Source organism: Ambystoma mexicanum, chromosome 10 (genome assembly GCF_040938575.1).
Source record: "Ambystoma mexicanum isolate Mex_15411 chromosome 10, UKY_AmexF1_1, whole genome shotgun sequence".
NCBI classification, from domain to species: domain Eukaryota; kingdom Metazoa; phylum Chordata; class Amphibia; order Caudata; family Ambystomatidae; genus Ambystoma; species Ambystoma mexicanum.
In genome coordinates this window covers 1078858142-1078882624 of record NC_090932.1, presented here as the reverse complement: position 1 = coordinate 1078882624, position 24483 = coordinate 1078858142, and the positions used below count along the sequence as shown (strand labels likewise).

The 24483-nt window shown below is 45.1% G+C and overlaps 1 protein-coding gene across 5 annotated transcripts in view; it reads left to right on the top strand.

The window, feature by feature from the left end:
- GFPT1 (glutamine--fructose-6-phosphate transaminase 1) overlaps window positions 1–23043 on the top strand; it is a 235941-nt gene extending 212898 nt beyond the window's left edge. For all 5 annotated transcript variants that reach the window (XM_069618891.1, XM_069618893.1, XM_069618892.1 and 2 more), the window contains 4 exons: window positions 7546–7673; window positions 9218–9385; window positions 16084–16245; window positions 18467–23043. In XM_069618891.1, coding sequence (XP_069474992.1) covers window positions 7546–7673; window positions 9218–9385; window positions 16084–16245; window positions 18467–18511 — 503 coding nt within the window. In that variant the 3' untranslated portion in view covers window positions 18512–23043. The remainder of the gene's footprint in view (window positions 1–7545; window positions 7674–9217; window positions 9386–16083; window positions 16246–18466) is intronic.
- Window positions 23044–24483: the final 1440 nt, after the last annotated feature.

The window sequence follows — 24483 nt, the reverse complement described above, 5'->3', positions numbered from 1 at the left end:
TGAAACGTTCCACCAGACCATTGGTCTGGGGGTGGTATGCAGAAGAGAACTTGTAGGTGACCCCACATTCTTTCCACATAGCCTGCATATACTTCGACATAAAGTTGCTGCCACGATCTGACACAACTTCTTTAGGGAAGCCAACCCTAGTAAATATGCCGAGTAAAGCTCTTGCAACTGACTTGGCAGTTACAGTTTTCAATGGGATGGCCTCAGGATACCTGGTTGCATGGTCGACCAGCACCAGGATAAACCTATTGCCCGAGGATGTTTGCGGGTCAAGGGGACCAACGATGTCGATCCCTACCCTTTCAAATGGTACCCCCACAACTGGGAGCGGTACCAACGGAGCTTGGATTGTCGCGCCAACCTTACCAGACAACTGGCAGGAGGCACAACTCCTGCAGTGACTTTCTACTTGCACCCCCATCTTGGGCCAGTAGAAGTGCATGGATAACCTTTGCTTGGTCCTCTTCATACCAAGGTGACCAGCAAGGGGAACTTCATGCGCCAACTGCAGGAGGAAGGGCCTAACAGCAAGGGGAACCACCAACCTCCTATGGTCTCCTTCTGTAGACTCTGTGGGCTCACTATACAGGAGTCCACCTTCCCAATAAATCCTATGCTTCCCAGGAGGTTCACCCTCAAGCTGGGAGCAGGCCTGTCTCCTTAGGCCTTCCAGAGATGGGCACTCACGTTGGCCTTTACTGAATTCGTCCCTATCAGGACCTCCTTCAACTAACAAGTCTTTTAGTTCAGGATGATCGTTGGGGTCGAATACTTCAGGCATCGCCACCTCCTCGTCAGGCCCGGGCGATTGACCAACTTCCTCCACCGCAGTGGTAGGCGAGCTCGGGGGAATATTCTCTTTCCCTCGTCTTGACTTGTAGACTCCTTTCGCCTTGGGTTTCCCCTTCGGCTGGGGCGGCGTATTGGACTTGGCCAATGCTGCCCGTGCTTGAGACCGTGTGTAGGGTCTTTCGGCAGTGTCTCCTACGAGCCCTAAAGCTCTGAGATCATTACCTAACAAGACCTTTCCCGGGACGTTTCTCTGAATGCTCACTGGAATCCTGACTGCTGTACCATTTAAAGTAAGATTTACAGGGATCACGGGAAACATAAGGAGGGGGCCGTCAGCCAACTTAGTGGGCATCAGAGTAGTTCTGGCAACTTCCTCTGAGTCTACCAAGGTAGAATCCACTACAGTGCGACTGCACCCACTATCCCTAAGAGCTGGAGTATCCACTCCATTGATCAGCACACTGTCTTTAAAGTAGTGCTTGGTATTATCCGGAATCCTAGCATAAGCCTCTGCGACTTTAGGCTCCCAGGAACCCAGGGACACTAAAACTACCTCAGCCTCTGTTCCGCTGGGAAATGAGTCTGAGGAGAAGGATGCTCCTGTAATCTCTTCTTCCTCGTAGGAGGAGAAGGCCAGATTAGCGGAGTGGACCCCCAAAGGTCTAACCTTACAACGGGGATCCCCCTTCACGTGGTCAGTTGCTCCACAAGAAAAACAAGCCCCAGTGGGTCTGTTTACGTAGGGAGGCTTATTGTAACCAGAGTTCTGTTTCGGAGGCGGACCTCCACTGCCCTGTGAGTTCTCTTGTGTCTTACCCTTGTTTTTCTTTTTGTGGCCCTTTTGGGAAGAAGATTTAGCAGATTCCCCACCCTCCATATCTTTGGACTTTTTCCCTTCCTCCTGCTTACCAGGATGAGTTTTGTCCTTATGGGACACTCGATGTGACACCCATAAGTCTGCTGCAATGGCCAGCTTCTTAGGATCTATCTCCTTCGAATCGGCCAAATGCTGCTTAAGCTCCGGGGAAGAAGAAGCAAAAATGTGTTCCAGCATGACTAGATTTATCATGCCTTCGAAGGTAGAAACCTTATAACCTTCGACCCAGCCAGTTAAGTTTTTCAAGGATTCAGCGACATAAGATACCCAAGTACCACCTTCCTTTTTCTTATACTCTCGAAAACGCTTTAAATATTGGGCCGGAGTCTTCCCAAACTTTAAAATGAGAGTTTGCTTTAACATTGCGAAATCAGCCCGCTCAGCCTTCGACATTTCCATAATGGCACTACAGCCAGAATGGGGCAGTCTACTGAGCAACCACGCAATCTTATCAGCATTGTCAACTTCTTGAACCTCGCATGCATACTCAAACGCATTCAGCCAGTCCATAATGTCATTCCTTTCTTCATACACACTGAGCAGATCTTTTGGAAACCGTGGATGAGAGGAAGCCCCAGACCCAAGTCCAGGACCCTTGGACCCATTTGCAACCTGAAGCTTGGCCAGTTCCAACTGGTGATCCCTGTCTTTCTGTTTTTCTGCCTGTTCGATTTTTAGTTTGGCTATGCTGAATTCAAGCTCCTGCTGCCTAAACCGCAGCTCTTGCTTCTTGAATTCAAGCATAGCCTCCCCATCAACACTGGCAGAGGAAACATTAGACATCTCGTCCTCCCTGTCCTCGTGGTCGCGATGGATCAGTGCAGCGGCAGAACCGTCGGTTCTACCAGTGAGAGCAGCCCCACCACCTTCTGCACTGTCCTCAGAAGTTATAGCGTCAAGCTGCGCTTCTTGCCACGCCACGATTCTCTGGATCATTTCCAATTTTGTGCCTTGAGAGGAAACACCTCTCTCCGCACACATCTTTTTCAGCGTTTCTGATTTGGAAGCATTTAAAGTTAACAAGGTATTTGTTTCCATACTGTTTGATAGGACTATGGCCTTTTTAAAGTTATACTACAACAATTCACTACGTGTACTGGTTGGAATAACCTGAAATGCCTTAGTTCGTGCGCAACACTGGATACCTTCAGTCGTATCCCACCGCTGTACACCAATTTGTTAAGACGGATTTCTGAACTCTGTCCTGGTGGCGCAGAAGTTCAGAAGGCCAACCTAATTACTTGGAACAGGGTAACCTCTGGACAAGCCAGACCAATCAAGGTAGCGATCGCGGCGGTCAAGACTAGGTCTCAAGAGGGGTGAGGGTGACTGAAAGCCCGCAATGAGCACACAAAGCAAGAGCACTTACAAACTACTCCAAACAGGTGTTATATCAAAAATATAAACACATTTATTTTAAGGCCTTTAAAACAACGACCGTAGCGAGAAAATCACAATATCACAATATTAAACCAACACATACCATATCAACACAATATATATACAAATACAACAGTCGCTAGCGTTATAAGCACGAAATATGTAGTCCACCTGAAAGGGAAGGAAAACAGGCAGTGCGATAACGTTTTAGACTCAGTTCGCCTTCAGAGGCACCTAACTAGATTAAAGTCCGAGCCCTGCGAAGAGTGGAGCCTTGTGCTCAAAGTACCTGCCACGCCGGTGCCAACGGGCAAAAGGGGAAGCTCTTCGGAGGAAGTCAGGCAGTTCGGGTTAGTGCACAGCAGAAGGAGAACAGGTTCCGCAACTCAAGCGCAGCCTCCACAGCGGGCAGAAGCAGAGCGCGAGTACGGCCAAACGGGTGCTGTTTTTACACAGCAGGGAAAAGCAATGGGATACTGCAGGAGGGCGACCAGATCCTAGCTAAACTACTCACCGGTCCCCGAAGCAAGCAGACCCAGGCTTCTCCACGTTCGTTTCAGCAGCTGGCAGGTTCAGAAGAACAGGGAACGCCTCGTAGTCGTGTAGAGCAAAAAGACGTCCCAATCGACGAAACCAGCACAGTTTGTTGCCGCAGCAGGACAACGGAGCGGCCGTGTGTATTCGAGCCAAATGTACACTCCTCCCTTCAGACTTGGGAACGCCAAGTGTACGAAGCGTGGGAGAGTGACAAGGACTCGAAATACAACACAACCTGGCGGCGGTTACAGAGCAGGACTCCCTTGTAAGCTGGTCAGTCAACTGGATGGCCCAGAGACACTTCCGAAGGCTTACTTGGCAGGAGTTGATGAAGTCGCCGGGAATAGCTGTTCCTGCTATTCCAAAGGTCGAAGCACCAGTACAGGCCTTCTGGTTCGATCAAAGGAGGAAAAGGTTTCACAGGACGACAGCAGTGCAAAGGAGGATTCCTTCAGCGGGTCACCAGCGATTCCTCGGTCCAGCCTCTTGGTTGCAGGATACTTGGCTCCTGTATTCCTTCGTTCGTGAGAACTCAGGAGATCGACATGGTAGTGGTGTTTCCAGCTCCCTCTTATCCACGGTTCCCTTCGCGCCAAAACGGAGGGGAGCCAATGGGAGATCCGCTCATCAACACACATACCATACGCGGACCAATCACGGACCACGGTGGTCCCAGGCATTCACACCACCCTAGACTCTCTGGCACCCAGGATGTGTATTGGGACCAGACATCCCAGCCCACACCCTGGAGGCACACAAACGACATGTAGAAGCCCGCGAAAGCAACCACGTTTCGCGGGAAAGTACATGCCCAAATAAGGAAGGCCCCGGGTCGCTCGACCTGGGGAAGGTGACGGGAGCAAGACGGTCAGTGGACAAGACAAAGGAGCCTCGTGGTCTGGCCATTTTGGGAGCCAGGCCACCATTTTGGGTTCAGTGCGAAAAACGTGCTCAGAACGCCAAAAGGAGCTCAAAATAAACAAAACGATCGCTGCCACCATTCGAGTCCCTGAATGACTTGCACCGATCAAATACCATCCTAAAAGAGTATCTAGGGCCTGTAGAAGGCTAGAGACCCAAGAGAGCTGTAACTTAGCTTACAGTGCCCTCTTGTGTCATGTTGCACTAAAGCCGCAACATGATAAAAGAAACTACGGGAAACAGCGTTCCCCGGTACTGACTGTCTTAAGGGCATGTCAGTTTCCCCGTAAGAAAGGAGCGAAAGCCCAGAGAAGTGCGGCAGAAGGCTGTACTTCTCTGGCAAAGTCAAGAACAAGGTTAAAAACAATAGCAAAAAGTTTAGGGGTTGCCACATGGAAGGAAAATTACCTACAATTACGAAATCTTTCCTAACAGTGGGCCTGATTTTCGGTCTACGGTAGGGTATTGCAGGGCTGCATTTCTCAGCACTGCAGTGTTTGGACAATCATTGTAATAGGTGTTGTGGTATGCATGTGTAGTGTCACAGAGTACACCTGGGATCAATAAGAACGCCCAGTCTATATATTAAATTTCACTTTTTTTATTAAGGGATTTGTGGCAAAAATGAGCAACTTGAATGAAAATGGGACCCCCACTCCCCCAAATAAAAACATTATTCTGTACGGTTCTTTTAAAATGTATTGTAGTACATTCCTTCAGATATCCTAAGTCATTTACTCGGCCTCAGAAGTAAATATACCAATTTGTACAGTCTGAAAGGGGTTACCTCACCCCTTCATCACATTGTGGGCTTCAGGGTGCGCCAAACGCTTTTTCTTGGTCTGAGCTTAATGCATGGGTGCGGATGACACTCGGCTCTCTTTCAGGGTCCCCTCAGCCACCTCTGCTTCTTCTCTCATACCAGACGGTCTGGCAGCAATTCAGGAATGGTGTGCCGCCAATGATCTCTGCATTAATGCCAGTAAGACTGGGATCCTCCTCATTGGGATACCCGATCACTCCTTTCCGCTTTCTTTTGCCACCCACTTTGGGCCCTCTTCCTGCTCCTTCCTATGAGGCTAAGACTCCACCCTCTCCTGACATCTCTAAGAAGTCAAACTATCAGCTGCACCTCCTGAGAGCTATTCTTCCTTTTCTCACTTCCCCCAGAAGCTCACTGTCTCCGGAGCTCTGGTCCTTTCTAGGCTGGACTATTGCAACAGCCTCTTTCTAAATCTTCCTGCCTCTACTCTTCTACCTTTACAACTTATCCAGAACAGGACTGCAATACTTGTCTTTAAGCCCAGGGATCGTATCTCTTCACTGGCTCCCTGTGGCTGCAATGATCATCTTCAAGACCCTCTGCATTGTCCACAAGGCTTTCTGGGGCCTGGGACCGCTCTGCTTCCAACTTTCTCTTCAAAATCTCTCCCTTCTCAAGCTCTCCGCTCATCCACCTCGAACTCTGAGGGTCAGACGCTTCCCCAAGCAGGGAGTTGTGGGCAGATCTATCTCCTCGGCTGGGCCTCCCTCTGAAACAGCCTCCCTGCCTCTCTCAAACTTGAGCGGAAGCAACTCAAGACCTTCCTTTTCGCTTCCGCTTTCTCTCTTGCTCTCCCCTGCTGATGCACCTGTCTGCTCTGCGCACCGGTCACCTGGTCACCCTCTGAACTCGGACCCAGCCTCCTGCATCTCCAGTTGCCCTTGCACTGCCTCCAGGTTCCCCAGCACTTATGGGTCTGTAGCTACAACCCTACAGTCCCTTCTCTCCAGCCACTCTTATGAGCCACCCGCTGGCTGCACTTGAGAGCTAACTGTACTCCCCCCTTCCCCTCCTGCCTGACTAGCAGTTCTCCCCTTCCTTCTTCCCCGCACTTGCGTGATCTGACTGACACAAGGCCTAGTAAGATCGTTATTTTGTCCTCCCTTGTTTCCCCCTCCTTGTCTTGTCGCCCCTAGAAACACTTTTGTACAGGCGTGTTATAAATGCCACATCATATCATGCAGGCTTTCCGAAGCCCCATACCCCAAGACTCATTATGATAAACTTTGTGCAGACTATTCAGTGGACGGAGTGTAAAATATATTTTGGTTAATATGTTGATATTTGGGCTGCTCATTAAGTGGGCATCTTGATTCCAGGCACTCTAATATACAGTCCCACTGCACAATTATGGCAAGAAACAGGCGGTTTTCTCAAAACTCTTACTTCTTTAAATAGAGGAATTAAAGGCGGTCCCCAGACTTTATGTAGGGAAAGGCAACACAATGTTGCACAATAAAAGGCAGCTTGTCTGCAGGAAACTAAATTAACCCGCCTGCATGAATCTCACTATTTATCACACACATGCTTTCATATCCATGATTAATTATGTAAATATTGTCAGCTCTTTTTTAACACTAGACATTCTACATATGTTCTTCAACTACTGGTCGGCTTGTATATCAAAATCTGAACACAACGTCAAATTTACACATCGTCAGATTTACACATCAAAGAATGTTGCTATAACACCACCAATTTATACATCGCAGAACTATTGCATGGCTCACATTTCCCAAGTAGATCCGTTGTAGCAGATTAAAATGGGCCTAAATAGCTTGCATTAGAGTTGTACAGGTTTTGGGTTAAGGAAGTTATGTTTTTTTATTTTTTATTTATAAGGCCCAAAATATTTTGACTCACCCACCCAACCTGAGAACACGTTTTTCAGATTCTATTGAACAAATATAAATACCTCTTCCCTTTCAATAACAATCTCGCTGTGCAATTTCAGAATGTTGCATGGCATTTACATTTGCAGTATGTTTATGGGAACATAATTGAGTCCTTTAAACTTGCTCTCCTTTTCCAATCTTTTTTTAAATAGCTATGGTGTTCCCAGAATCCCCATTTTGAAACCCATCTTTATCGGTGAGCCTCAAGGGCCGGACAGTAGCCAGAGATTTGATTGCCATTTGACTAAGACATTTGATTTGCTGTGGCTTCTCTTTCTATGCTGACCCCTCTTTTTATGTTTTCCTACTAGACCTGATAAAGGAAGTCCTCAGTCTTGACGATGACATTCAGAAACTGGCTACCGAGCTACATCATCAGAAATCGATTCTGATCATGGGGCGTGGCTACCACTATGCTACTTGTCTTGAGGGAGCGTTGGTAAGTATTGCCTTTTCTGCGTTTTAACAGTCCAGTATTAATAATGACTATTGCCTTGTACCATTTTTCACTGCCGTTCAGACCCATATGTACATTGTAATTCCTGGGGGAAACTTTAAAGTCCTAGCAATGGAAGGATTATGGGACGAGTTTACACTTTTGGATTTCCTCTTAGATCTAATGCTGGGAATATGACGGAGGAAACTGTTTTAGAAAAAGCCAGTTATTACAGTACCAGAAAATGTATTATTCCAAGCAAGGAGCACAGCACACTTGGGTGAACATGCACAAGAGGCTTTGTTTGAAAGGTGATTCTACCTCTCTGTGATCTTCCTCTTGGGTCTGTTGTACATTGAAAGTAAGTGTGGGCAGGTTAATTCCCCATCACATTAAAGTGAATGGGGGTGGGGGTGCTTCCTTGTTTCTGGATGTGTGAGCCAGGCCGTGCTCGGTGATTTAATTCGCCTTCTGCTGGTTGGGCAAAAGGCTGGCATGCCTTTCATTGGCAGGCTACCCACACTAAGGGGATTCACCAGCACAACTGATGGGGGGGGGGGGTTCCCATTATGGGTAAAGAAAACAATGACTTACAATGTTTTGGAATGAGACTGAGAATTGTGGCATGGCAATCCTGTTTTTCTTCACAATAGCCAGTCTATGCTTAAGAGTGGCACGATTTTGAGGGAGATAGAGGCCACCATCTTAAGATAAAGCTCAACCGATGCTGCCAAAAGATAAGGGGGGCTTAAAGTAAAGGTTTGCTGCCTAGAGGGACTGTTTTACAGGGAGATGGGAATTTTGCCAGCATCTCAAATTTTGCTTAAGTGCAGAAGTCTGGATTGAAAATCCTGTCTCCTTGGTTTCATAATTCCTTTAGCCACTGATCTGCGGAGTGAGGGGGGGTGGGAATCAAACACTAAGATCAATTTGGGGTGATGTTAGCGCTTCAAAGATCAAAAATACTTGATATAGAGAGCCCTATACAACCCCTCAGGTCAACCAACATTTGTACCCATGTGTTCACATAGGTTTGAATACAGGAGAGTTAAATGACCTTGACCTCAACGTTAAAAGCTTAGTCAGATTTAGGTAAACCTGCAGCTGTGGGCAAGGGAAAAACAATGAGGTTTTGAAGCTGTTTATCAGAGAAGGGCACTTAACAGTGTGCGCCTAACGTAATATGGCAGTGAATGCAGTTCTGAACAGCGAATTCTGGTGGCATAAAAAAAAATATAAGCGGGCAAATGAGTACAACATGTATATTTATTTTCTTCTTTTTGTCACTTGTGTTTCCCATGTTCAACGTTCTCTATCCAAGAAGGATCCCATTTTAGCACGACATATGTTCTTATTCTCAATAACTTTGTAAAATGCTTTTAAATTATGTTTTCGCTAACAAGTCACATCACCTTTAAACATTTATGGGCTGCCACTTCCTGGACAAACGTGTGTTCATTACTCAGCCTGTGTTGCAGGGTTTTGTAGTAGTTACTTCTCCGGTCATTATTTAGCAATTGTTTGGTGCTTATTCTCTCATTTTTCAGAAAATCAAGGAAATCACCTATATGCATTCAGAAGGCATCCTGGCCGGTGAACTGAAGCATGGCCCGCTGGCTCTCGTGGACAAACTCATGCCCGTCATCATGATCATCATGAGAGACCACACCTACAACAAGTGCCAGAATGCGTTCCAGCAGGTCATAGCGCGCCAGGTGAGCCCTGCACTGGGGTGGGGATGAAGGTTCATCAGTGACGGCACCAGGCCATTCAATGATCACTATCACTAGAGTCTAGACTGGCACCTAAAGTACATCTATTCTTTTATAATGAGGACTAACATATTTTATATATTGCTATACTTTACTGTCCAGATATGTTTTATAATCACTACGTGATAGATTTCGAATGGATTATGTCCTCCCACGTATTCCTCATCTTGTGAAATTCGTATTCACCAGCTTCGCTGCTTCGGAATCTTTTTTCCAGCAGAGGGCGCTGTGCACGAGGTTGTGGCGTCGATGTCCCTCGACGGGCTCCATACCGTGTCAACGTCGTCGTCAGTATAAATAGCTCATGCCGCGTCCGTTGGCTTCAGTTCTGTTTTTCCGATTGCTTTGCTCTCGAACGGCGCGCTTCAAAATTTTCTTCAGAAAATGTCGTCTTCAACTACCCCTTCTACACGCAAGACGGGGTTCAAAAAATGTATCGACTGTGGTTCGAAGATGTCGATAACAGATCCTCACCGCATTTGTCTTTGGTGCCTGGGTTCAGATCATCGAACCAGCAACTGTGGCTCCTGTCAGTCGATGACAGAGAAGGCCCTTTGTGAGAGGAAAGGTAAAGTGGCGGTGGGGCGGGATGTTTCTAAGGCCTCTTCGAAGGCCTCGTCTAAAAGACATAAAAAATCATCCGATTCGAAAGAATCGGAGCGTCACAAAAAACACTCTAAGAGATCCCGATCTCATAGTAGATCGAGGCGCTCTTCATCTTCCTCTTTGAAAAGAGTTAAAAGGAGACATAGATCTCCCTCGTCATCATCTGATACATCTACCAAATTGGTACAAGGCCCGACGAAGTTGGATTCCCCAAGAAAATGGGAAGATTTTAGAAAAAAAATGATGGATGTCTTTGAGAATGCGGCCTCGACCCCCTCAAAGAAGCATCAAAAGAGCCAGACCCCTTTTTCTCCATCGGATGACACAGGGAAGTCAGGAACTACTGTGGTAAAGCCCAGTAGTATAAGTGATACTCGTAAGACTTGAGTCGACGTCGAGGAATCTTCGAGAGTCGAGTGTTTCCCCGACACTGCATAAAAAACAGAAGTCGCCGAACATCTGCAACTTCGTCGACGCCATCAGCACCGACAGCTTCGAGATCGAAGCCTAAAGCATCTTCAACGCCTTTGTCGAAGACTCCATCGGTGTCGTCAAAGATTCCTTCGATACCATCGAAGGATCCTTCCATTCCCTCGACAAACTCATGAACAAGAGAGGAGATTTACTCCATTACCAAAATCAGACTTTTTTTAAGTCTTTGTTTTCGATATTTGAAGAAAATGGTTCTGAAGATGAGGTTTCTTCTTTTGGAATGCAATATGGCACTAGACAGGTTCCAGAGGAACTAATAGATCCAGAATCAAAAATTAGAGACCTTTGTGAGACACTTCACTCTGCTAGTGGCATTGATACGTCACCTGAGCTAGAGTTTGCGAGACCTGACCCTGCAGAACATGCAGATTTAGGGTACAGTAGTTTAATGAATAGAGTGATGGAATATATGGGTTGGGGTAGAGCCTCACCCACCTTTGATCAGGATGACATGACGGACATTCTAGATAGGGGCCCCCAGAAGGATCCAGTTCTCCCTTTCCATAGGGCACTTCAGAGAACAGTAGAAAAGAACTGGGAAACCCCTGACAACATTGCTGCAGTAAACAGTAATTTTCCTAAGAAGTATAGAACTTCAACTTCTGATCCTGAGTATTTGAACAGTCATCCCACTCCAGAAAGTCAGGTTATTCAGGCTGCAACTACCTCAAAACAGACTGCATATCCAACTATCCCTCCGGATAGAGAGGATAAGAAGGTAGATGCTTGGGCCCGTAAAGTTTTTACTTTGGGTAGCATGGCTTTAAAGTCAACTAATGTCACCTGTACCCTGGCCAGGTTCACACATACCCTGTGGGACTGTATTTTGGCGGCGGCTGAACATATTCCGGAAGGCGAGGAAAGGGAAGGCTTCCTGAATATTGTCAAAGACGGAAAGAAGGCAATGCGGGAATGTCTCGTCTGGACTGGACACTGCTGAAAGTATCAGCAGGTCCATGGCTACAAGCACAGTGCTGCGCAGATTTGCGTGGTTGAGGAAGTCAGGGATTGCACCAGATGTGCAGGCCAGACTTCTCAACATGCCTTTTGATGGCTTGAGGCTGTTTTGTAGTAAGGCTGATAAAAGCCTAGAAAGACTACAGACCTCAAAAGCAGCAGCTAAATCTCTTAGCGCCTCCATGCGACAGCCTCAGAAACCCTGTTCGGGCTCATCTTCCTGGAGGGGTCGTCCTTTTCGGTACTACTCTTTTGGTAGAGGAAGAGGACAGGGCTTTCAAAGAGGCACAAGAAATGTCACTCGTGGTGGAAGAGGAAAGACTGCAAAGCCATCCCCAGGAACGGCATCTTTGCCCTCAGCCGCGCCTGCAATCACTCTGAGGCCTTATCTCCCAAAACCCCAGTGGGAGGCAGAATCTCTCAGCATCTGAAAGAATGGTGGGGCATTACTTCAGATGCTTGGGCACTGGAAACAGTAGCTCAAGGTTACTGCCTTCCCTTTCATAAATAGGCCTCAGGACCATCCACCGGGAGCCAACTCTGCCAAAATTCCAGACACGCTCCTGTTGCAGAAAATGTTAACCCTGCTAGAGAAAGGTGCAATAGAACATGTACCTGTAGCGGAGAGGAACAAGGGTTGGTACTCCCCTTACTTTCTCATCCCAAAGAAGGATGGAGGATTGAGACCCATCTTGGACTTAAGAAACTTGAACAAGTTCCTCAGGAAGGACAAGTTCAAGATGGTAACCCTTTCTCAGATCCTTCAGGCTCTCCAACTCCAATACTGGTTTGTATCATTGGACCTTCAGGATGCTTACTTTCATGTGCCAATCCATCACACGCACAGAGTACCTGAGGTTCGCAGTTGGCGGTTCTCACTATCAGTTTCGAGTTCTGCCATTCGGGCTGACCTCTGCCCCTAGGGTTTTCACCAAGCTGATGGCGGTGGCGGCAGCGAGTCTCAGGAGAGGGGGGGATTCACGTCTCCCCCTACCTGGACGATTGGTTGATCAGAGCACGTTCTCCTGAACAAGCTCAAAAACATCTGTCGATCACCTGTCACTTCCTTCACAAACTGGGCTTCTCCCTCATTTTCAAGAAGTCCCACATGATACCATCCCAAAAACTCCAATTCATCGGAGCAGGCCTGGACACTTTCTTGGGCAAAGCCTCGCCTTCCGAGATGAGAGCTCTCCACATTTTGCAGATGGTAACAAAATTCCAGAATGCCCAGCATCTGCCGGCCTTCAATTTTCTGAGGTTGCTCGGCCTCATGGCATCCTGCATCTTTCTGGTGCCAAAGGCCAGATTGAGAATGAGATCCCTTCAGTGGCCCTCAGAACTCAGTGGTCCCAGTTCTCTGGGAGTATGTCGGATATTCTGCAAGTCACGAGCGCAGTTGCTCAGGATCTACTATGGTGGGCTTGCAACAACAACATCTTCAAGGGAGAATCTTTTTGGCAACCATGGCCGGAGATAACAGTAGTAAAGGACGCCTCACTGACGGGTTGGGGAGCCCACACCAACGATCTGACAATCAGCGGTCGCTTGTCTCCATCAGAGTCCAAACTACACATCAACCTATTAGAGCTGAGGGCAATCAGACTAGCGCTGAAAACTTTCCTGACCTCTGTACAGGGAAAGAATGTCCTGATAATGATGGACAACATGGTGGCCATGTACTACCTCAACAAGAGAGGAGGCGTAGGTTCACTACCACTGTGCAGAGAGGCAATGCAGCTCTGTTTCTGGGCAATACAAGAAGGAAGCTCTCTATCGGCAGTTCACCTAGCCGGAGAGCAGAACACGGCGGCAGACGCTCTGAGTAGGCAGAGCACAGTCTCTCACCAGTGGGAGCTAGCTCAGGAAGTCCTTCTGGAGATCTTCGCCCTTTGGGGAACCTCTCAACTGGATCTGTTTGCGACCACGGTAAACCGGAAGTGCAAACCATATTGCTCAACGGAATTTCCTCCGAGAGGAGCTCTAGTTCGTGGTGGACTGGAAGTTTCCACTTCTGTACGCATTTCTTCCAGTCCCCGTGATTCCTCAAGTAATCGGGAGGTTGAGAAAGTTCAGGAAAACCATGATCCTACTTGCCCCAGATTGGGCCAGGAGGACGTGGTACCCGGACCTTCTAGACATGTCCATCTGCCCTCCAATACGTCTTCTGCAAAGAGAGGAGCTTCTCTCGCAAGAGGAAGGTCGCGTTCTCCATCCAGAGGTCAAGGCACTCAACCTTCACACATGGTTTCTGAGAGTTTGAGATACAAGGATTGGGATCTTCCAGATGACGTAATGAAAATGTTGCTTTCGGCCAGAAGTCCAGCAACAAAATCCTTGTACCGGTGTCGTAGGAACAAATTCAGTAACTGGTGCAAAGATAAGGATGTGAACCCTTTTCAATGTGGCCACCCAATGGTGCTCTCTTTCCTATTGCATCTAGCCAATCTGGGGCTCCAAATTGGAACAATTAAAGGATATCTTGCTGCGCTGTCCATTTTCAAGCGCTCCTCAGAAGAGGTTACCTACTTCAAAATTCCATTAATCATTCAATTCCTGAAAGGGTTTACAAATGTATACCCTCCAGTACCGTTTCATGTCCCAACTTGGGATTTAAATCTAGTACTCAAGTTTCTAACTTGTATACCATTTGAGCCTCTGCACTCCTGTCCCTTGAGGCTTCTGACACTAAAGACTGTCCTTCTTGTAGCCTTAACATCAGTCCGCATGGTTAGTGTACTACAGGCTCTCTCATGTAAACCCCCATACACTACGTTTTACAAGGACAAGGTAGTTCTTAAAGTGAAACCATCTTTCTTACCAGAAGTCGTTTCTGACTTCCATTTGTCACAAAAGATCATATTACCAACATTCTAGCCTCCTCCTCCTCATTTGGGCAAAGAGGAGAGACTACATAGACTGGACCCCAAAAGGGCCCTCAGTTTTTACATTTCAAGAATGTCAACGTTACGTCAAGATGACCAACTCTTTGTAGGTTATACAGATCATAAATTGGGATTAGCGGTGACAAAACAAACTATATCCCGCTGGATCATTCTGGCTATAATTGAGTGCTACAGATTAGCAGGAAAAGACCCACCGGATGGGCTACGAGCCCATTCCTCTAGGGGAAAGGCTACTTCTGCAGCTTTGAAGAGGGGAGTCCCTGCAGCAGATATTTGTTAAGCTGCAACATGGGCATCAATGCATACCTTCATCAGGCATTATTGCTTAGATGTCTCCTCCTCCATTGAGGATTTATTTGCCATGTCAGTACTTCATTCCGTCCCTGAGAACAATAACTAGTACTCCCACTTCCAAATTTACCACTGCTATGGGAGTCTATCACAAGATGAGCAATGCGTGGGAGGACACAATCCATTCGAAGAACAAGTCACTTACCAACTGTAACGTTCTTTCGACTGGATGTTCCTCCCACGTATTCCTCATCGACCCTCCCATCCCACCCCAAAGTACAGTTTGCGTTTCTTACACTTTCCTCTCACGAAGAGTCTATCAGTCACGGGGCACGCCTGAGTGTTCCTCGAATATTTCCTCGAAAAAACAGAACAGAAGCCAACGGGTGCAGCACGAGCTATTTATACTGACTGTGACGTCGACACAGTATGGAGCCCGTCGAGGGACATCGACGCCACGACCTCGTGCACAGCACCCTCTGCCGAAAATGTTTTTCCAAAGCAGCGAAGCTGGTGAATACTATTATTATTATTACTATTATTATTATTATCATCACAAGATGAGGAATACGTGGGAGGAACATCCAGTCAAAAGAACGTTACAGTTGATAAGTGACTTGTTCTTCTATATAAGAATATAGTTCCAGATCATTACAATTCTTGTATGCAATGGACAACTAGTACAACACCATTTCACAAGAGAAGGGAGGATTGTTGTATTCCAACAATGTCTTTGCTTCCAGGTGCTCCAGGGGTTCCCTCACTCATCTTATCTTCCATTTGTACACCCACCGAACACACTATTGGTGAACACACTTGGAAAAAGAATTATGAGGCTGATGCTTTTTGTGAAACAAATTATTTTCTTGTGTTTTTCTTTTTTCAGTACGATATTTCCTCATTCAGTATGCATTTATATATTGTAACCTTGTAGTTCATTTCCTCCATATGAAGCATTGGAATACATATTGAGCACAATACATATTGAATACATGTAATGTACTGAAAACGGATGATTTGTTATTCGTCTTCTGTGGAAATTTAAGTTAACTATATTGAAACAGCGAAAAATGTAACCCCACGTTCCTCCTTTTTTTTTTTTTTCCCAAGTACAAGCACGTTGAATGGTTGTACTGATAGTCATAAGAACTGCATGTGGTTTGGTGATCTGCCCCCATTCGGTTTCTGTTCTTCCTGTTCAATCCCTTCTCATCAAACATTGAGGGTATTCCCAGAGTACACCATTGTTAATCTGACAAAGGTGCCAGGGATCACAAACTCTTCTTTATTCCCATAATTCCCTGAATGATGTGTCCTACAGGAAATTCAGTGGCTTGCTTTCCTATTTGTTTTTGGGATTCACACTCTTTAACTTTGTTTCATTGACAGGGCCGACCGATTGTGATCTGCGACAAGGATGACACAGAGACAATCAAGAACTCTAAATGGACAATCAAAGTTCCTCACACAGTGGACTGTCTTCAGGGCATCCTCAACGTCATCCCTCTTCAGCTCCTTGCCTTCCATCTTGCTGTATTACGTGGATATGACGTGAGTCTTCTCAGTGCCTTTCAGTCAATTGTAGACTACATTTTGTAAAGTTAAGATTGGAGAGTAGCTGTGGAAGGATTTGTTGAGGGATCCCACAAAGGAGGGTGGATAGTAGTAACACAAGAGGTGGGGGGGGGTGTATTGAGGACCCCTGAGACACAAAACAGACATTCTTTTGTTTCCAGCACGGGAGGCTTAATGAAGCTATGTTGCGTGCAGTTTTTAGGGAAAAGACCTCATCTGTTCCAAAGCTTGTTCGCTTATCCCTAGGTCAAAAAGGTGGGATCCAGAGTATAATGTCAACAAAGTCAAAAGCTGCCTAAGGATCAATAGGGATGAGAGCAGCTGCACTGTCTGGATCCCAGTTTAATTTAAGTTGGTAATAGATAGCTTTAGTCATTCTCTGATGTTGCAGCCTAATTGTGCAAGTAATTTTCTGAATTGCATGAGCTGATAGTTTGCTGCCATGTCGATCAAGTTTACTAGTAATCTCAGTTCGATATAGCCATAAAAATGATTCATGATTGTAGCGTCTATGCCCACTATTTTTAAAGGGGTGTATTGTTCCCCATCAGTTGTCTAGCCTATGGAGAGTTCAGCATTACCTTGAGTCAAACCCAGGTTGCCATTTTAAGAGGGACCTACAGGGAACTAGCTTTCGAGCATGGATCGCAAAAATGGCGGCAGCAGTGTGCAGTGCAAAAAGAATCCAAAACTGCCACCAACCAGTGAGTTACACAAGGAGCCGAGCAGGGCGGCCTGCTGGGTGATAATGGCTAAGGGTACTTTTGGGGAACCCTGAAATTTTAGTCATGGGGATTACCATGGAAAAAGGAGGCATGCCAACCATGAGGGCCAAATGAAACATTTCAGGTGACTCAGAGCAAAAGTGTTTTTTTTTTCTTTTTTTTTTTTAAACTTTATTTCTTATTTTCAACAAGAAAGAAACATATCAAGTACAAAGCAAATGCTACTAGGTCAGCAGGCTATCACCCAGATCATAACATAAACCTGAATCCAAGAATACAATAAACAGTAACCTCGAAATACATATCAACCCTAACACATTTAATAACGTAGCCATGAGCGGTGGCCTGATATTCCCAAACATAACAAACAACACAAAACAAGAGAACATAACACAATCATTCTCCCCCCATAACGTATCCATTAGACATGATGCAAACCCATTCTTAATATGGGCTTGAACGGCTTTCTGCTCTGAAACCCCCACAGTATGATTTTGATAGCATCTGCTTTAATTGAACCGGGGGGAGGGCAGTGTATGCCCCCTACCCACCTTCAACCACCAAGTACCCCACACCCTTTGCTACAAGCACTGTACTAGTAGAGGGGTCTTCTGTTGTCATAACATGTTCAACACAGCTGGGTTTCCCAGTACTGATAAGTCAGTAGGATAGTTGGATATTTTTCTCTCTGTTCTGAGTGTTCTTATAGACCGATAGTGAATTGGATGTGGATCAGGTCACCTGAATAGTTTGTGGCAATGAGGGGGCATCAGACATGTTTTGAATTGAGTAAGGGCATGGGGACCATGTAATAAATATAAACTCTCCCAATTTCCCCCAACATATATATGCAGAGCGCCCCTGAGGATGACCTTTTACTGTGGTAATGGAACTAATCAGTGACTTGCACTATCTCAAGTATGTACAGTTTACGAGACGATTTCCTTTCTTTCTGAAAATCACTGCAGGGCGAGTGTGTGAAGCTTGCAGAAGGGCTGTAGCTGTACACCTCTGGTTACCCTAGAGTAGCTGAAAGCTCAGAGCAGAGCAGTAGAGCCACATGGCGCTTGAAAGGAGAACCTTTCTGCCCATTCAAGACTTTTAGGGTGGAATAATATTTTGTGCTGAGACGTTTGACTCTCGGTTTTTGCTTAGGATGTAATGTTTCAACCCAGAAGCACAGTAGACTCTGGCATCGTAAGGTACAATGTGGGTCATTGTGATCTTGCATTTATTTTAGCTCAGTGGACACTGCAACACTCCTGGCCTGCTCTTGGTTTGAGTGGTTCAAAACACAGTCTGTTTTTAATAGTCTCCTGCGGCAGAGCTGTGAGATGAGCCTCTAAATGAAACTGTTCAAAAGTTAACTCGTAAGGCTTGTGGGGCGTGCTTCTAAATGCACCAGGGAAGTTCATAGATGGTTCATGTGAATGTTTTTGCATAATAAAGCCTCTTCTGTATTCTCTTTCCAGGTGGATTTCCCCAGGAACCTGGCCAAATCCGTCACTGTAGAGTAAAGCATCACTTCGAAGTAGTGATAAGGAAAACTGGAAAGAGGAGTGGGAAGACAAACCAAAACCTTTTTGTACCATATTTGATTTTGTAAAATGCTGGCCAGATAATCCTTTTATTTTGTATGTTGGTTATCGAGCCCCGTGGCAAATGGCGGTCCCATTGACTATTCCTAGCACAGCTGGGCCCATTGCTGGAATGATGAAGTATGTTCTGCAAGCAAGGACTTTCCGATTGTTTCCGCCCTCCCTTCTGCTGCTAGGGTTCCAAGGCAGGACCATCCACTGGCCTTTCTGTATCCACTGTCTCTGTGCCAAGTATATCTTCCCCGTTATCGGACAATACTCAGCTAGCCCTTCAAATTAAATATCATCTGTTATTTCTCGCCCTCCATGACCTGGCAAGAGGAATCTTCCAAGACGGACCTAGGGTTGGTGCTCACTGAATGCTTAGATCATCTGGCAAAGGGGAGAGCACACCTGCATACTTGTCCGCAAGGAGGACCAGTGGTATAGCACAGGGAACATTAGAAACCTGGATTTTTTCATCTACTTGGTTTGATTATGATCAACTCAAACTAGTGGCATCATTGTAACTGCAGTAAATGAATATGTGAGAAGTTACCTGAAGCAGTCTTTGCAGTTAGCCGAATTAGGTATGAAGTATCCTTTTGCATATGTTTTTCCTGGTGTTCCCATCTAAATTCCCCTGTCTTCCCCTAAGTGTACAAACATAGAATATAGCTTTTCCCATTGATGGGCACCTACACTTTCTATACTACGGTACACAGATTACCCATTACAAAAGCAGTCACTTTGTCACACTGGATATCGGTGTATGTATTGGTGATGCTGAGCATCGCGTTTATTGGAGGGCTGTGATGCAGGACTTTGAATAGATTTAAAGAGGAAGTACCCTATCCACATCCCATGTATGGGAGATGAATACATTGCGCTTCTGAATCTCCATCATAATTGAGAACTGGATCATGTGTTACTTTCCCTTTCCGGAAGTAGGCAGTGCCTTTGTCCAACACCACCATGTTGCATAGCTCCCGGGTGCTTTGCTCGTTATTTGTGATGGTAGCTCGGGGGCCTTGGTGGACGTTTTGTAAATGAGTTGTTTACTATGCTACAGCAGTAGAGGCAGACGCTCGCCACCTCTCCTGCAGAAATGTGTATGCTTCCAATGGGTAATCAGAAGGGTGTGTTGGCACATGTCTAGAGCTACTCCGATGTTTTGCACTCGTATTGCTGAATTTTAAAGGCTGTGAATTGTTAACCAGCAGGAATTCTGTGTGAAGACTTCCAATGTTCAACCCCAATGTTTGACTCATCTCATGACTATAGGTAGGGCTGCAGCTGCCTAGAGAAGGATGCTTATTCTACTTACTAACATATTGGCCGCCCTGAGAAGGCACACATTAGATTGTGAAGCAAAAGTTGTTCAGATAGGCTAAGTCTTTAATAGGTTTGCATCAAGAACCTAATAAGTGCTCAGACTGCACTTAGGGGCTGGTTTACAGGACTAGCCCTCATCTCTGCTTGACTGCTTGAGTAATAAACTGGTTTGAGTTGAAGACGGAGGCAGGGGAAAGCCGTGGGATCACTGAATAAGGCAAGTTTGTAGGAATTTGAGGGAATGAAGTCTTTAGTCCACTTATCTCCCTTCGTGAGCCATGCATTTGTAGCTGTCAATTTGTTTTCCCCATGCCACTGGTAGAGTGACACGGGGAAAAAACAGTTGAACACAGTGCAATTTGGCCGTGGTTTCCGTTCCATTGTAATTTCCCTTTTGTTTTTACATCTCAGACTTACTAAAAGTGTACCCTAATAAAAAACGAGGAATGGTACCTTCATTTTGTGATAACCAACTGAACCAAAACAATCTAACGACCTACACAGACTATGCAGCCATCTTTGGGTGCTGGCCCTCTCTATGGGGATTCTCTTTGGTGCCAAAAGACCCAGAAGCGGTTGTTTCCACAAAATTCCCCACCGGTACTCCTTGCATACAAAATGTAAGTCCTATCCAGAGTTGAATACGCGGGTCGGAGGAGCGAAGTCGGATATGCTTGCAAGTGATAAGATGCTTCTGTACCATCCGTTTGTTAAGGCAGAGCTTCTTCCCAAGATTGAGGATGCATCTTAAGAGCAATAATACTCTGCGTTGCAATCCTGAAAGTAGATTGTTTCAGAAATAATTGGCTTATTAAATGACTTCCTGAGATTTAAATTGAATGTGCGGGAGAATAGAAATGATGGACACTGGTCTTAGAGAAGTATTAGTGCAAGTATAGCCCAGCCTTTCAGGCTAGGCACACTGCAATTTGTTTTTTTTTATTGTTTGCAAGAAGCATTTCCAGGCCATATGGGAGAAGATTTGTTTTAATAATAATTTAAAAGGACGATTTCCTTCTTGAAATTGGTTAAATGGTTCAATCCATGACCTTCTTTCAAGTGTCTTTTAAAAAATATGCCAGTTATGTTTGTTATTTTTATTAATGAATTATGTGAAACCGCAAACTGCCCGCTTAAGAGCGGAGTTGAAGCTTTTTGTCAGAGGTTGTTGTATTGCCCACATCACGGGTGTGCTGGCTGATAACTGAACTAGACCATCAAGCTCCTTTGGGAAAGCCATTAGTTTGTATCACTACTTCTAGTGCTCGTTTTTCTGTCGAGTGGGTGGCTTGACCCGCAAACAGTGAAGTGGGAGTCGTTTGCCTCTGAAATGTAGGCCAAGTAAGGTCTTGGAGTTTAAGTTCACTGGGTGGCATTGCAAAGTTGGTTAATTCCACCAGTGACTTGGGCATCACGCGGGATTTAGTTTGGTAGCAAAGCAGGTGGGGGGAATTTGTGCTTTAAAAATGCAGCTTGTGGTTTTTCCGAATCCATATGCAAAGTGAAAAGGAAACCTATTGTTTTCTGTTGTGCTATAGCCGTTCCTGCCACGCCATATCTGTTTTCTTAGCTCCACTAATCATGCCTTCCTTATTCTGTTTGTTTTTTTTAGTTCTTTGCCTTCGTTCCATTGAAGGTCTAAAGCCGCCTCTGCTGAACAAAATGTCTGTCACTCTTATAAGTGTATATTTGTGGCCCCCAAGCACTTTCTTGGAATTGATAGCAAGTGATGTGTGTTTCCTTCTACAGCTCGCCCCTTTCCCTTTTGCTTTTTTAGACAGCGTTTATCCAGCCATCTCACCTCGAGTATTCCTAGCACCAAAAGAGTCTTGCGTAACCGTGCAATTTTAAAACACAACACTTGTATACAGTGCGATGCACTAGAGTCCAGTCACCCTTATCCCTATCTCTAGTTCCTTTTGGTCAATCTCTGAGTAGTGTTGTCCTCTTACAGGTGAAGTCTGAAGCAGGATGGTATCACCCACAGTGGGTGGTAAACATGTGTCTGCCACAGCAAAGCCATAGATTGTTGGCCAGAATCTCGCTTGTAGCAATGATAGGCCATCTTGGGAGAGAGTTTGAAGTTCTAACTCTGTGCACTCTAGTAACAGTGGACAGAGAATGGAAGCAGCACATCAGCTGAGAGTTGGGCCCATTTCTTGGCCTTTACCTATTGCTTGTAAACTATTTGTGTACTTTGAACGGGCATTGTGTGTTGCCGGTTCCGATGGTTTACGCAGCAAACCTGCTGTTTGCAATATTTTGAAGGACTATGAGCAGTTAATTCTATCCTTGCTTTTCCTATTAAGACTCATCTACCTGCACGCTGAAATACATTGGTTTACAGAGTACGAGAAGGAGAAATGAAACTATGAAGAATATCTATAAAAACCTATCTATTGTTTTTTTTTTTTAGATTTTATTAATATTAACCGAGCAACAGAGCTAATGCACAAGCCTAAAGAGATGTCCCTCAACATACCCCAGCCTTACTGTGTCTGGAGCACACAGCAAAGCTAAAAGAATTTAGATATACCTCCCTTTTTTTTGAGGTACGGGTTAAAGCATTTTTGCCATAGAGGATAAATTGCATGTATGGAAAAATAAATGTGTTCACTACCACACCATAAAGGTGGATGAGATGGAGGGGATTTGGTATCATCCAAAGAAAAGGACGGAGGAGGGGATAAAGTGACGGGCAGGGTGGGAGTCCCTGTGTAATGTAGCAGTTTCAGGTATCACAACACTAAATATTTGCACTGGGAAATATGTCTTTCAGTCCGCCGTCATAATTATTCAAATGTTTCCTGTGCCGCTTAATGAGGTTCGACATTGTATATCTTGCTACTGCTAATTAACGGGGGAAAAATAGCATATATTTATTGAACTGTGAAGGAAAATGGGGAAAATAAAATATATCTTGTTCTTTGAATTTGAAAGGACCAGGCCTACTGCTCCTTCCCAAAGTTAACTAATGTCTGGACGGTCGCGTTGTCCTTTCTGCCCATGTGTGGATGGCGTCCTCAGTGCTTAGGGCCCATTTTGGTTTTATCTGTTGTCTTTCTATATATGTTTGTATACCTTTTTATGATTGGGTTTACTTTATCTTATTTTAATAAAAAAGAAAGCCAAAGGAACTATTGTCGATTGTCTTGTTTCATTGGAATTTAACTAACTCAGCATAGGTGTTTATGTACTGAATTGTTTTTATAATGTTCCGTAATGTTGCTGTTCACACATTTCTCATTGCAAGAAATTCTTTAGCATGTGTCTATTTCAGTGGCCCCGAGTTGAGGTATGGGATTGTACACATCGTAGCCTAGGAAAATAGTCTGTTTCACTGTCAGTGAAGCCATTGTTTCCTCATGTGTGTAGACGTTCAATTGCTTTGAAATGATCTGTACGCAGCATTGGGACAAGTGAGCAATGGCACACTCAAACGACAAGACTTGGGAACTGAACTAGCCATTCTCAGCAAGTTGAGAACTCTATGAAGAGTTCCGATCTATGGAAGTAGGACAGCAATTCCATCTTGTAACAGTTTGATTTTTTATATATTCCATTTCCTCAAATTTTCTCAAAGAAAACAATTGTTTTCCAACCTATGCCCCTTATTAGAAGTGGGCTTTCTGAGGAGACTAATCACATGCACGTGTTTAGAGTTGTCAATCTCTGCAAACTCCTGCTATACAATTATCTACACTGTAAACTTTAAGGCTGTGTATTTCTAAGAACAGTCCAGACAAGTCTTCCTCCAGTGAACACTCTGCGCTCTCATCGCTTTCTATGACAAGTACTCTGAGCATGTGCAAGTAAGATGAGTCTCAGCCTCAAACGTGTTGCTTTCATTCATTTACACCAGCATCCTTTTTATCACACATACTCTTAGAACCAGGCTCTAATCACTTACACATTCTCACAGGAACCACATCGTAAGACACAGGTTTATAGAGGAGACATTGGTCAGCAGTCACAACCCTTGGAAACGGTGAAATCAATTCCCAGATGTAATGGGGGAGAGGGGGCAACTTCCATGAAGTCTACTAAGTTTTTGTGGCACTGAACCTCATTTACGAAAGAAAAAAACATTCTGTAAATGCAAGACACACAACTCATACATGACCCTGCAACTGACCCTCATTTGGAGATATTTCCGTCACTGACAATATTTTTACCCTTATAACAAGTCAAATACCCGCCAAGGATTTCAGTGGGGGCACTGCAATTCTGACCCCATTGTAAGGGGTCAGAAATGGGACGTGGACAACTTTGTGTTTTTTTTTCAAAAGATGGCATTTTATTAAAATCAAAAAGGGTTTGATAAATGCCTCACTGTTCCTACCCTCACAAGGTTTTCCCTGCCTAAAATAAATTAAAGGAAACACTCTAACAAAAGTATGTTGTCCCTCACACTTGTACATACAACAAACTCAATAGGGTAACATATGGCAATTCAGATACAACAAAATCAGCAGTTATATTCAAGACCAAGTAACTGTTTCTCCCTACAACCTGGGTTAATCACCCGTCCACAGATTTAATCAGGATTAGAACCAACAGTTGAAAAGAGTAAGGAA